General features: G+C 34.9%; 1 protein-coding gene across 1 annotated transcript; it reads right to left on the bottom strand.

The window, feature by feature from the left end:
• Positions 1-1089: 1089 nt before the first annotated feature.
• On the bottom strand, positions 1090-6457 carry LOC102805953 (uncharacterized). Its single transcript, XM_006813161.2, has 8 exons — positions 6406-6457; positions 5525-5606; positions 5226-5256; positions 4679-4749; positions 3750-3827; positions 3051-3204; positions 2619-2724; positions 1090-1206 (listed from the first exon to the last, which is right to left on the bottom strand). The coding sequence occupies exons 1-7, from the start codon at positions 6426-6428 to the stop codon at positions 2645-2647; spliced, it is 519 nt and encodes a 172-aa protein (XP_006813224.2). The 5' UTR covers positions 6429-6457; the 3' UTR covers positions 1090-1206; positions 2619-2644.
• Between the last annotated feature and the right edge of the window lie 8501 nt (positions 6458-14958).

Raw genomic sequence — 14958 nt, 5'->3', positions numbered from 1 at the left:
ATATCCGGATTTTCACGCTTTCAACTTAGGTGGGAAGATTTTAACAAAGGTCATTGACATAAGCAAATCAATACATTTCTATAATATTTTGGAGACAATACAAGTCCACATGGATATTGTTATAGAACTTATCATTAGCCACAGTCATGTAAACAATGTATTTTTTGTGTACGTTGCATGGGACTCGCCCAAGAGCGGCACCGGAATATAAGATGGTTGTGTAGTTTTTCCATACGCACATATACAAGTCTTACTATTGTTGTGACAACACACATTGGATTAACTTTTAATATAGTTGAATTAACTTTTAGTATAGTTGAGATATGAACTCGATTAAAACGCGTTCCTATATAGGGTGGCGTTTTAATTGGAGTTTAATTTAATAAAAGTTGAATATGCCATGACTGAACATAGAAATGTTTGCAAAGCTTAGGTTTAGTAAAGGGGTAGGTATAGTACAATTATATTAATATAAATATAAATTGAACAAACCTTCCCTCTAAACCTGAGCTTTGCAAACTTGACTTAAATTCGATCAAATATTAATAAAAATTATGAAAATAGTGAGGGTCGTCACAATATTGGTCCTGTCGCCTCAACGTTGGTAACACAACACCCCCCCCCACACACACACACACACACACACACACACACACACACACACAAGCGTGCATGTCTTCTTGGCCCCCAAATCCTGGCCAACATGTTAGTAACATTATCTCTGTGTTCTATTAAGGTGCATTCACATTAAAGGACAACACAAGAGGAATGGTATCTAGTAAAAGTGACCCACCATGTTAGTAAACTATAAATGTCAAAGAAACTGACGACGACTTTTCATTTAGTGTTTCAATGTATATTGAGATAAAAATCAGACAAATGACACCGAATCTAAAAATAAATTGACATGAACATTTTCCCAAGACATGACTCCCGCTATTTCTTGCCTTAATTTGTATAAATTTTGCTCAAAATCTGTCCAAGCATTACAGAGAAATAACCCATGGACACACAAACAGGTCCAATTATACAAGTATCCGTTTTAGAACTATTTCAATTGTGGGGAATGATACAATAACAAAGCAGAAGTGATTTTATTAATTTATTCATGAAAATGTACAGCAACTATTCTATATCATTAAATGAAACGAATTCCGTGGCAGTTCTTTTAAACTATATCCCCAACCAAGCTGCTAAAGTTGAAATCTACAAGAGATAGAAAACATAAACATAATTCTAAATTAAAAGTAATGTACAAAATAGAAGTTCCTGAATTAATGTGATATAACTGACGAGTAAGTGGCTATATCACGATGGATAGAGTGTACCGTAGTGAGAGCTGTTGAAGCATTAGGCCCCGGCATGTACGCAATTTGACTAAGCGTATGTACGTAAGGCGATGAGATTATATTGGGGTTGTTTTTGAAGTAATTTTCCGAATCCTTTCTGATCCTTTCAGATGTCTTAAAAAGAAGCTTACTCATTATTTTTGAGAAAGTTGGTTATAAACCTCATGGACGTGTTCATTTGTAATAATTTCCGTGGCAACGGTTAACAGTATTCTGCTATGATGTACAGCGCCGTATTTTGTATAAATAAACACGATATAGACGATCACCTTTTGAAATCCATATTTTTTAAATACTTGAGGATAATAAGTAGAGACGTATCAGTCACGATATGTAATTTGTTCACCCTATGTTACCAGGTTGAGTAATGGCGTAATGACTTCACCATGGAAATCGAAGGTAAAAACGTTCTAATAACCACAAAATGAATGCCATTCACTAAAATATAAAGACCATTTTCAAAAAAAAAAAAAAAAAACCTGGCCAGTGAGTCCAGAAGTCAACATCCTTATATTGGCTCGGAGTACAATTTATTGCAAAATTCTGTTGTTTTTTTACACATAACGTCATTGAGTGGGATTTTTACATTAAGGCGAGGGAGTCGTCACCTGCACATGCGTCAGATGGCCATAGCGTTTCATTGTTTACAAACAATCATCTACATCTGTGATGCTCTACGGGTGCGAAAGCTGGACTATGGCAACAAAAATAACGAAGAAAATAAATTCATTCGAAATGAAATGTTATAGAAGACTCCTTGGTATCACATGGCGACAAACAAATTGGAACAAAGAGGTACGGATGAAACTAAAAGACTAGCTGAAAGAAGGGTAACAAATAGAACATCTAATTGAAACAATTAAGAAAAGAAAATTGCATTTTTTTGGAAACCAATCGAGGAAAAAAGTCTAACAAAACGTATTATGCAAGGGAAGGTTGAAGGATGCAGAAACAGAGGACGGCCAAGAAGAGAATGGGGGGGGACGACATCAAAGAATAGACAGAGAATGGAGTGCAGCTTTACCATCTTGCTGATGACAGATTGGGCTGGAGGAGGTGCGTCTGGTCATGGGTGCACCAACGGCCTCTTGAAGCTATGGACTAAAGAAGATCTACCCATAAGCCTTTGCCTTTTTAGTGTGTTTTGTTATCATCGCTTGGTGGATGACGACCCTCCCGTTTTAACCAGCAGAAGCGTAGCTTTTGTACGTGCTTTATTTATTGGTAAATAATAAATATAGATGAAATATACTTAAAAATTCCACTCGCCTGTAGATAACTGGTTACTCGTATCTTTAAAGTGTTTCAAAACACAAGTTGACTGGTGGTGTTGGTATCTCTGGTTCATCATCACCGGAACCATCTGTCTCACAATCTAAATTCAACGAGAAACGTTATGTTGTAATAGTTCGGGAACTTAAAGTTCAAACCTTCTCAGCTCAGTTGAGCTGCAAACATACCAAACAAGCATTTCAAAATTATAACAGTTCGTGAATCTTTAAAAATATCAAACTTGTAAATAAAAAGAATCTGATACGTTTCTTTACCATCATTTAAGTTTTCTAACATACACCGTACAGGCACATGTGTTAAATATTTGTAAGTTTGATCTGAAAAATGTCAGAAGTGTATAGTAGTCTGTTATTGGTCATACTACAAAGTGTTGCACCGTGACGTCACAGTGTGTTTGTTTACACTTACCTACTTCGTAATTGGGCAAATTAGCGTCACTGTTCGAGACGCCTTCACCCATACACAGAATACATTTGTCGTTCACTACGATATTTCTGCTCATATCTAGGTGACAGTTATCATCGTTAAGGCTTGCAATGATGTCCGCATTATTAGTACATCCCTGAAAAAAAAGCATTTGGTAGAGGCAGTAATTTCTTTTCCCGTGATTCAATGAAATATGAAATGAAACATTTTTTCAACGAGTCATGGACACGGCGCGACGATCACCATCCTTCAACAAATGCATAACTAGAGGTAGTACATGTCCTGAGAACAACTATATACCATGCCTACAACTGAGGTTGCCCTCACTGAAACTGGGATTCGGGCTATCGCTAAGGGAAACCATGAACACAAACTTCGTAAATAAATAGTCTGAATTTATGCTGGAGTAACTTGATAAACGCATGAAAACACTGCCATTTTACTTATTTCGGTTTTCACGAACGGTAATGGTAGCAGATGACCCAGATGTGAGCATACATGCAATTGTAGCATCTGTAATTTGTATTCAATGCAAATCCCGTTGAGAAACAAAGACATGATAAAACAAAACGTAATCAAGTCAGACAGGCGCTTATCGAATAATTAAGTGGTCCATACATCATAACATCACCGGCATATGTACACTCTGCTAATAGTAAGTTCATAACTACTATGTCTTACCCATGCTCCTTTGCATCCCTTGATGACTTTGATTTCGCCGTTTCCGGGTTGTTTTACAAACTTCACAAAGCATTGATCCTAAAATTAAAGCATATCTTTCGTTTGACTTCGTTTATTTTACAATCTAAGCTTTTTTTCTGATACTGTTTTTATATTTCTAACGTTACAAACGCGAAAGCGTAGTTGCACGCTTCATTAAAGAGCAAACTAGTAACACAATTTGCATATCGCTATTATTGTATATAAGATTCACAATCATCATATTCTGTTAAAATTACAAGACTAGATTCGTTCGTCTTCTCTAAGTCCAAATATTTTAGAAATATATAAATTGCCATAGATATTTGTCGTAATCGTGAATTTATAAGTCATTTTAACTGTACATAGATCCAGATTTGTTTTTGTTTGTTAGCCATATTTATATGATACGTTATTAGTTGTACGCCGTTGCAGAGTGTTTACAATACACCTTCACAATAACTAGTGCCCTCTGGCGACAACATGCGTCTGAGACGTCAAAATGACGTAATAAGTGAATGGGAGCAATTTCGTTTCAACAGATGACTCTGTTTGTTTATCTAGCTATCAACTAGACACAGCAGTTTTGCAACCACAAATAATATAATATCGACGCTGTGAATGGCATCACTTATTGACGTCACGTGTGTGCTTTGTCGCCAGAGGGCGCGACCAAAAGAAACTGAACTATAAACCACAATGCTCTCGTGAATATTGTAATCTTCCAACAACGGAACTCTCCGGTTCACTACTAAGGCATAAGAAACTGCCCATTTCTGAAGAAAACTGTCGGTCTGCGACTCATTGAAGGAAGGAACTATGAAGAGTGGTATGACAGAAATAAACGTACGTTCTTAACACTAGGTCACATGACCCAGGGTTGTATAATAATTGAATGTATCGTAACTTACAGTTGGTTTATCGCATGTTATTGTTTGGCTGCAGTCGTCTTGTCCCCCTCCACACGATTGGCACACCATGTCTGTGGAACGACACAAAGAGTAAATAAAATGACAACAGGAATACGTACGGCAGACGATAATTTTCAGTGTTCCACATTTAAAAGAGGAATCACTGGCATGTAGGGGAATAGCGGGGGTAGACGCATTAAAGCTGCGAAGTTATTCCATGTGACTAGATATTTAAAAGTCGAAGAAAAAAACCTAATTGGGTAACATTTGTTTTGAGTCTATAGTCGTTCATCAATGTTTTGCCAGATTTCACTATATTCTTGGCGCCAAACAACTACGATGACAAACAGAATTGCCGATTTAAACGACTTTGCCTTCACTCATTACGTCATTTTGACGTCATAGTATGTATTTTGTTGTGCATATTTTCACTGTTGTTCGTGGGTATCAGAGGACTTCATCGGATGCGTATCAAGAACCAAGAAAAGAAAAACACGAATTCTCCACTATATAAGTTCTGTAAAAGTACGCAGTAACAGGAACTCACTCGTGCCACCCTCTCGTCTGCTACGGGTATTCTGCAAAACAAACAAAAATGTAAAACAGCGCCCTCTATTGTGATAACATAACTGTTTTAGGCCTAACAAAATCCGAGTTGTAGCTTCGAAGTAAAAAACGTTTTCAGTTTTCTGCTACGTTGGCGTGTATTATTGATCGATAACTCAGAGCTATGCGACAACTTAATTTTGTCATGTATGGCTGATCGTGCAGGTAAATATTGAAAATGTAAAGCTTGGTAAATATATACATTTACTGTATAACTGTTGGAAGGTGGTTATTGCTTACCTCAATACTAGCAGACAGTGCATGACCCACACACAGCAATAAAACTAAGCTTATTGTCCGCATCATGGTGGTAACTTGTCGACTGAAAAACAAACAAATAAAATAAAATAGATAAATCTCTGTATGAAACTTGTGGCACAATTCATTAACCCATGCATGTTACACAAATCGTCACCACGCGAGACCACTCTGTTTCACTTTCAGATGGTGACTAGAAAATGATCACAAAACGTCGGTAATCTTGAACTAGCTGCAAAACACATTTAAATTATGCCATGTCTGCTTGTTCAATTTACACACTTTCAATTATCCGTAAAATGTAATCAATAATTATTGTACTTTTATTTATGGTACAAATAAATAGCAAGGTATTATTCACATTTTTTTTAGATACGGATAACATGCATAAACAATGTCTAGTGCTACGGGTCGTCCCCACCCACGATGAATGAACTGAAAGAGACATATTTTGATATTGTATCGACGTTACAACTCTCCTATACATAATGATTATAATGTATCGTAAACTAAACACGTTGTATCGGCCTCGTACACAATAATACTGGTACGTACTATAAATTCGATGCACATGCGCGCTTGCATTATCGAATTTTACAGAGTGTGATGTAAAGACAACGTAAAGATGTGAAGATTTTCCTCAGTTCATCACAGGTGATCAAACAACACCAACCAAACTGGCATTGATTTGCTGGTAAATCCTGATTGTCGCATACTAAAACTCTCGGTACCCCCTCTTATCAATCGCAAGAAAATATTTCTTTAAGTTACTTCAACTAGCAGCACCATAAACACAAATTAGCTAAAATGCATGCAAGCTGATAATACATGTTTCACAACAGTGTGGGTAAAAGCGAACATACCTGTTGTTCCCTTGGCCAAACATACACTATTTTTTTTTACTGATTTGTTTTATATACAACTCTTTAACAAAGAAGTCATTGAACACATAATTTACAACAGCGTGACAGACTGTTATCAGTTGCCAAGTGAAGTAGCTTTTATTTTCCCACAGCCTCTACACTGTTGAATAGACCAACGTATGGGCAGATTTTTGAGGAACATGTTGGAGTGGCGTCAAACTCCATGTGAAAGCAAACCACTTGTTTCGTCTGAGGTCACAGCTTATGATTGCTCATGCACCCAGAGAAGCGTTTCTCGGCCTATGACGTCATTTGACACGTGATTACGCAATAACACGATAATTATAATGTACATATCTTAAAGAACTAGGTCACCTTCAAATCACTCGTATGTCACATGTCTAACGAGTACTGTCTTCATCGAACAGCTAATCGATTCAGTCAACTGATACTTGTATGTATACATTCAAGTTCAAAAAATATAATGCGAAGTGACATTTTTGGAATGATCATATTATCGTCACAACTTCAGCCAAGATGCACTATTTGTAGGAGCTTGTTTTCACTTTCCAAATCATTCTGTCTCTGTTCTCATATCATGGTAAGGTTGCAGTTTCACACACAAAAAGTCAATTTTAACCATATTTTCCATGTGTACAAGGAATTAGATGCAAATAGTATTTTAGTTTTAGGACATTGACAGTATGCAATTATTATCATGAACAATTCTCTAGTTACATTTTTTAAAATAATTGTTGACAATTTAGAGGTCAAAATGTGTGGCGAAAAATGCAACTCTACAATATATACAATAGAATTGCTTAATTCTCGTTGGAACATGAATTTAAAAGTAAACCAAATATTGGTAACTGTTTTGTGCCAAATTATCCCGGGAAATAAAATTCTGGGTTAGTTGTCCAAATTGTCATCTGTAAATTTTAATGAATGATATAATAAATGTTTGTTTTTAATCACTATAAATATTTTATATTAGATCCAATTATTGTCGTAAACTTTCGCATCTTTGCAAACCCATCATCGTTGTAAACCGATGCATTTTTGCGGTATCTGAAGTTCACTACAAGTTTGAAGTGAAACGACAGAATGTGCGAATGAATGAATGAGTGAGTTGTGCATAAACGTGGGTCGTGGCAAAAAATGTGTAGAAAGATAGAAGTGAGCAACAACGTATGGCCAGTGCATTTTAAACTGTAAGTGTTTTAAGTGTGTTGTTTATTTCGTAAGTGCTTGCTTTTTTTTTGCTTTGCTGAAAGAGACATTTTCTACAATGAGAATGCCATTTGACTATTCCGTGCTATTAAAGCAAAGACATATGGTTCGCTCGTCACTTTTTTCATTATTTTCATAATAATTTTATGCACAACTCCATAATTTGTCATTAACAAAATTTCATACTTGTCACGGCAAAACTCCGTCTGTCTCGTCAAAACTCACCGTTGCTCGCGGCGGAAATTGACAATATATACCATAATTGCCGGGCCCTTTCTCAAAGACTGCAATTTACCGGCTTATTGTAATCAAAGAAACGAAACGAAAAAAAAAAAAACGGGTTGACAAACATAATAAAAAATAAACTGTAATCAGAAAAATGGGTTTTATACGCACAATATTTACAAAATATTTGCCGAAAATAACAATATTTTAAATAGTAAATGGCTCATTTCGCTAATTAAAGATAATCAGTAATCTGTAATCAACGAAACAAGTGTCCTATACGTACAGTATTCACAACTGTCGGACAAAACTTGGCCAGTATATTCACCTTTCAGTCGTGTATGTAACTACATAAAATATTTGCCGAAAATAACAATATTTTAATTAGTAAATGGCTCGTTTCCCTAATTACAGAAAATCAGAAATCTGTAATCAGCGAAACAAGTGTCCTACACGTATATTACAGCCAAAACAAAGTCAGCTTGGGCTTTCAGTTGTGAGACATGACAAAACAAACGCTACTATTGATAGATTTCGAGAAAGAAAAAACGCGTCGGAAATAAATGGAACACGTCACGTTTTTTGTACACGACACTTTATACCGTGGTCCGAAATCCATGGGTTTATACAGAGATCAACTACTGCGATTTAGGAATTTAGAGGTAGACCATTATAATCTCTGGGTGGGCTGATGGCAGACAATTTTTTTTTCATGATTTTAACGACTTGTTTATAATCTGAATATGAAGTATATCGCCCTCTAGCGACACAGTAAGTCTCAGAGTGAAAGGTCAACGTTATTTTCTGTTTCCTGTACATTCGCATTCGAACTGGAGATGTCTCGATGGATCTGTTTTCTTTCAAACGTCCACCTAAATTTGCCGGTTAATGAATAAAAACCGGACGTAGTGAAACTTAAACAAGCACGTATGCCATATGGTTGAAACAAATAATGCCGGTCCTCGTTTCTAGGATAATCATCGTGAATATCGCTATTTTTCTGCTTGCGTGCAATACTGGTAAGTTAGAATTTGAATGCATTCAAACGGCATCTTCACCTCCATAGCGTCAACAAAAAAATACCGTGTGTTAACATTTCAACTGAAATTTGAGTTGAATAGCCTTCCAGTTTAATATACAAGAATGTACAACAGTGGTTTCCAACATAATGGGCCACGTTTGTATATATATACATGGGGAGAATCGCGTGATTCTGACAGAGGGGCCTGACGATCCAAGTTAATATGGCTGTCTTTGCCTTTTCCTCTTCCATTTTTTAAAATGATTATCATTGTCATTAATAATTTCGAAAGCGGAGCTAAGGTAGCTTTTAAATGTTAAGTTAAAATGCTTGGACCGTATCCACCAGACATGAGACAGGAAACGTTTGCCTCATGATTTTTTGTCCCAGGTTTTTTACTCTCATGAAACAAATTGTCTCACCAAAATGTAGAATAGAATTCAAAGATAATAAAGATTTGAGTACATTGTCTCTACTGTAAGGGAAACAAAATACTTCATAGATGGGTAATTCATACTTTCTAAACTAATGGAACAATTCCACCCCACTAATTTATTTGCTGGAAAAACACTGCGTACTGTATTCTGCTACTGTTTCTTTATTCACACTGCAGGTACACAAGGAATAATAGAAGTCATTGTATTAGAGGGAACTACAGACTTCCAACTGATGTGTCCAGAAGTTCCTAAAACTGTTAATATTGTGTCATATAAATGGTTCTATAATCAGGTAATTGAAGTGACGTAGTCGTTGTACCATGCATAGTTTGCTGCAGGACTTTACTTTACATCTGTAACCAGTAATACCAAAAAAGGCATGTGCTTTATCAGCAAAAACATTGAAGTGCTACAGTTGTCGTGCATGTATTTGAATTTCGCATAACAACGTATTTTATTTTACATGTATATGTCACTATGGTTACCATATTGAACATGACATGGTGCAACAACTATAGCGATTTAAACCCTTCAGTCGTTTGGTGGACTCTGGAGTAGATGAATTATCCAGGACCTTATGTTTTAATCGTTTAAACTTTCAGCAAATTCTATAATGATGTTGTGAGTAAAATGGCATTTTGATTGCTACAAAATTTTTTCACTTCTATAATTTAATTTGTTTTGCTGTGTGATTTGACATTACATCTATAGCCCGTAATACCATGTGCTTTATATCCAAGTCTCAGAAACATGAAAGTGCTACAGTCATCTGAATTTTGTTCTGAATTTTGCATAAACAAACAATGTATTTACATACGATGTATATATCGCTATAAGTCCTATATCGAACATGACGTGGTGTAACTGTAGCGTTTTAAACCCTTCAGTAACTTGGCTGAATTATTCAAGACTTGATGTTTTAATTGTTATAACTTTCAAGAAATAGCTATTCTGTAAATAAACACTGCTACGGAATGTTATTATTTTATAATTCAATGGCGTTTGCGAATAAAATTGTGTCTTGAGGATCTGCATGGAATGTTGATTGCTACAAAAATTTAACTACCTGCAGTATGTCAGAAAAAATCACGCTTTTCCGTACTCAAATTTTCTTATTCACTCTAACCTAGGATTACAAATGTCTGTAGTAAAATAAAAAAAATACTGTGTTCCTGGTAACCTGACCTTGCCTAGATTTCGTGTGTGACTCTTTCTTTGACCAAACTTGAAAGTGGCCACTGGGGGGCGCTCACATCCTGTATTAGCAGCATAAGTTTACATTGTTCACAAAAAAATGTCAGCATTTACATGGACATTGTCATGTATCAACATAATTTCATTCACAAAAATGACAAAAGAAAATTTGTTATCTACTATATAGAAAGATAACTGCTTTAGAAATAATGCTATACTGTGAAATACTTTATTACCTTGCCCGTACCATCAAAGATGGAAGGGAAAGGTATATTAAGGGAAAAATTTTGTCCGGCGTTGTCGTCGTCGTCGTCGTCGTTGTTGTCGTCGTCGTTAATAATTGTTATTGTGTGCATGATAACTTTACTAATTCTATTCCAAACTTCATCAAACTTGGTCACCTTGTTCATCAGTATAAAGTCTTCCCTGAGTTTGAAGAACAGATGTCTTGTATGAAAATATCATGCAAAAATTGAGAAAAACTGATAAAATATTTTGACTGTTTCTACTTGACTGATCACTGGTGATACACATCAAAGGTCACTGATCTCAGTGGAAATATGCATTGTTGTATGTGTTCAATGAAGCAAATGATTTATCTTGTAATAATATCCTTGGTAATGTATCTCAGAATCCCTTACTGAGTTTCAAAACCAACTCATGGAGAGATTGCACAGTCTGATACACATTTGCAAACCTACCAATATATCTTTACAGAAAACAAGATGTCGGAAAATCAATATAAGCACTCCTATGAACTGGGTGCCAAACTTTGATCAAGATCTGAAGCTAATAGAAAATCTGTTTAGTTCAAAGTTATCAAATCAAAAACAATACATAAAAAATACATAAAAAGCAAAACATTTCATCCACATTTTAAAAAGAAAATTGTTCTAAAATATATGTATTCTGTATTTGACAAACAGTTCATTCGACAAATGAAAACTCACAGGAATATGTTTCAGCTATTAGAACAGAATGATAGAGTTTTTATAATACTAGTTTAAAAACTCACTTCAAACAAAGATTGCAGTGTTTGAAGATGTAGGTTCTCAGGAGGCAACAGTACTGTTGACTTCTCCCTCCACTGGACACCAACTAACTATTTAAAGCAGAGCTTGCAACATGATAGCTATTCATAAAGGGTGTTTTTTTTTTTACTTTTCATATAATACAGTAGTTACACAATGAGGCAGTTCAGATTTGTCTCAGTGAATCATTAATTTTTGACAGACACCTGTACAAAATACTTGGACAAAAGCCAGCTAAGATTTTCTGTTATCTTGCATGTTTTATGAATCTATTCACGTCTAAATGCAGCACTTTTTTTTTGCAATGAGGCATTTGTTTTTATACTAAAATATCTGAATTACTTTGAATAAAGCTGGAAATTATGTCCCTTAAAATAATTAAACAAATAAGGCACAAATGTTTTTGTAAGATATTTACATCTTTAAAGGACATTCGGTAGACTGATTCCCCACTGTTAGTTCAACCCCAAAACTTTTTTGTATTCAAAATTAATTATGACAATGTATATTTATATTGAAACAAACTATGTTAAAGGGAATTATATTATATAACAAAGGGCAAGGTCACCAGAGTTCAACTATGTTTTTAGATGGAATTAACTTTCTCTGCAAAAGCTTGTTGGGTGTTTTGTATATATTTTCACTGATTTTCGATTTTTTGAGTTGAATGTGAGACATAGGAAAAAAAGTATATTCGCTGGATTTTTATTTTCACTGAAGCATCCCTTCAATAGCGAAAATAAATTCCAAGCGGAATTCTACAGTATGGAAGTTTCTCTCCTGGTTCTGGTTATGTAATCACCATCTTAAAATTGAATGTGGTCACAAATGTGCCTATTAATGAAAGGATCTGTGAAAACTGTGATGGCAATGACATTGAAGATGAACAGCATTTCTTCATGTCTTGTATGCTTTACCAAACACAACAGAAACAATTGTGCTTGTTTAAAAATAAATTTGAATTTCTTATAATAGTGCATCAACCCTTTCATGAAGTAGGCCTTCTATGGCCAAAATTAATGCTACAGTATTTTACTTATTAACAGGTGAATTTAAAATTATATGTCATGTTTGTCATCATGAGTTCATGCTGATAACAAAAATGTAAAAAAAGTCTGAAAATGTCATGGAAAATAGTCAAAATTAACATTTTTACACTGTTTTCTATGGTGAGATTATATCTTCATATCTCAAATGTTGCTTAGTGACATGGGATGAGAGATAAATTATTATTATCATTAATGTGAATCCTAAAAATCCTAAAAAAATGACATATAATTCTAGAATAGGTATAATATTGTGGGTTATGTTTTTTTGATGTAATCAAATTAATCAAGTTAACAGCTATTTTAATCATAAAATTGTAGTCTGTAAACGTGTCTGAAACTGCTTTTGGAGATAGAGCAATTTTTTTTTAATTCTGTATATTTAGGATATTCAGACAAAAATGGTTTTGTTTTTATTCATGCTCATTCTCACTAATATATTGCTCATTTCAGTTGAAAGTTTGCACACAAGTGTACCGTATACTCATAGTGTTGTTTTGTGATTTGATCATATTTGTTGAATTAATAGTCATTTTGCCTAAAATCATAAAATTGGAGTCTGTAGTAAAAGACAAAATGATTTCAATCAAACTTTGTATTCTGTATGCTGGCAAGTGCAGATGTCATATTTTAAAATTGTTATGGTATCCATGCTAGTTTTTTCTGGAATATGACTGCTTCTGTTCAATGTTGGCAAACAGATGATGCATGCCCTCAGCAGTAAAGGAAGCATAGATAAATAATAAGGTGTACAACCTGAAAAAAGCAAAGCAAAAAAACGTGATGTCATGGGAAAACAGAACTGGTAGTACCGGTAGATGCTTAATGAGTAGCTGATATGCTTTAGATTGTCACTAAAATCCAGATTAAATTGGTAATTAAAAGGACACTGACATCAATCAGACTATATATGATCGTTATTTTCTGTTAAATAAATGAATAGGAACAAAAGCATTAAAAAATATTATTCATAGAAAGCAGGACTGGTAACTTTCTGACAGAGCTGGTGAGATTTTACCTGCCCTGGTGTATGGGAGACAATTTTGATATCTTTCAAACACTCAATGCAGCTAATAATGTAATCTGTCTCTGTTCACAGGACCCAATTGATAGACTACGAAAGAATATTCTGAGTTTTGATTCTGTTGATCGAAAAGAAAGCGGGATCTATGCCTGTAATATTGAAACTACCGATGTCAGCTACAACTATACCTATTTATTGAAAGTTGAATGTAAGTAAATTACACAAGAGCCAGCTATTTGTTCATTTTATAATTTTGATTTCTTCAACAGTGCTAACCATAACTACTTGGCATGTGAAATGTATATATGTCCTTTCTCTGCTAACTGGATTATGAAGCCTCTGTAAACTAAATACCTCAATCAGTTTACACAGATGTCCTTTGGTGTTCAGTTTACACAGTTATCTCTTTTGTGTTCAGTTTACACAGGTATCTTTATGATATTCAGTTACACAGGTATCTTTATGGTGTTCAGTTTACACAGGCATTGATTTGCTTTTTAGTTTACACAGGTATTTCAGATGTTCAGTTTACATAGGTATCTCTTTTGAACTCGGTTTACACAGGTATCTTTATGGTGTTCAGTTTCACAGGTACATGTATTTTTCACTTGTTAGTTTACACGGGTATCTCTATGGTGTTCAATTTACATAGGTAGCCTTCACTGTTCAGTTTACACAGGAATCATTTTGTGTTCAATTTACACATACATTCTTTTGATGTTCAGTTTACACATACATTCTTTTGATGTTCAGTTTACACAGGTATTCCTTGGTGCTCAGCTTAATTAGTGTGGTACCTCTTTGTTCTACAGCTAATTGATACCATTTACATAACCATCAGTGTATACATTTCTTTCTTTCACCGTTACACAGTCAATATTTTTTTCTTTGTTTACAGACCCGCCTGAACTTTTGTCTTTTCCATCATCTGTCAAATTTGTACATCCGAACAGTAGTGTTAGCTTAGAGTGCCAATGCGATGGAGAACCAGTGCCTGTTGTCACATGGATGAAAGATGGTCAGCCTTACAGAAAAGGCAACAAGTTGAGACTAACAGGTAATAATACAATGCCATCTGGTGTTGAAAGTTATTTTTCTATTAAATCTTATGACCTGATCATGTGACTTTGCAGATGCTATCCCTCACAACATGCACTATGGGGGGGGGGGGGACATTTTTGTTTAAATTATCAATTAATTAAATAGTCTAGATTCTTTTGATGTAAATAAACTATCAGAAACAAAGCCAAATTAAACCTACCTTCTAAATAAGAATCTCCAAATACTGATTAATAGAGAGAAACCTTAGCTGATCAAATTCGCTTGTCACATACACTAGATTTAA

Source organism: Saccoglossus kowalevskii, chromosome 17, assembly GCF_978046115.1.
Source record: "Saccoglossus kowalevskii chromosome 17, keSacKowa6.1, whole genome shotgun sequence".
Lineage (NCBI taxonomy): Eukaryota > Metazoa > Hemichordata > Enteropneusta > Harrimaniidae > Saccoglossus > Saccoglossus kowalevskii.
The sequence above is the reverse complement of the archived record's forward strand: the minus strand, read 5'-3'. Positions and strand labels throughout refer to the sequence as shown.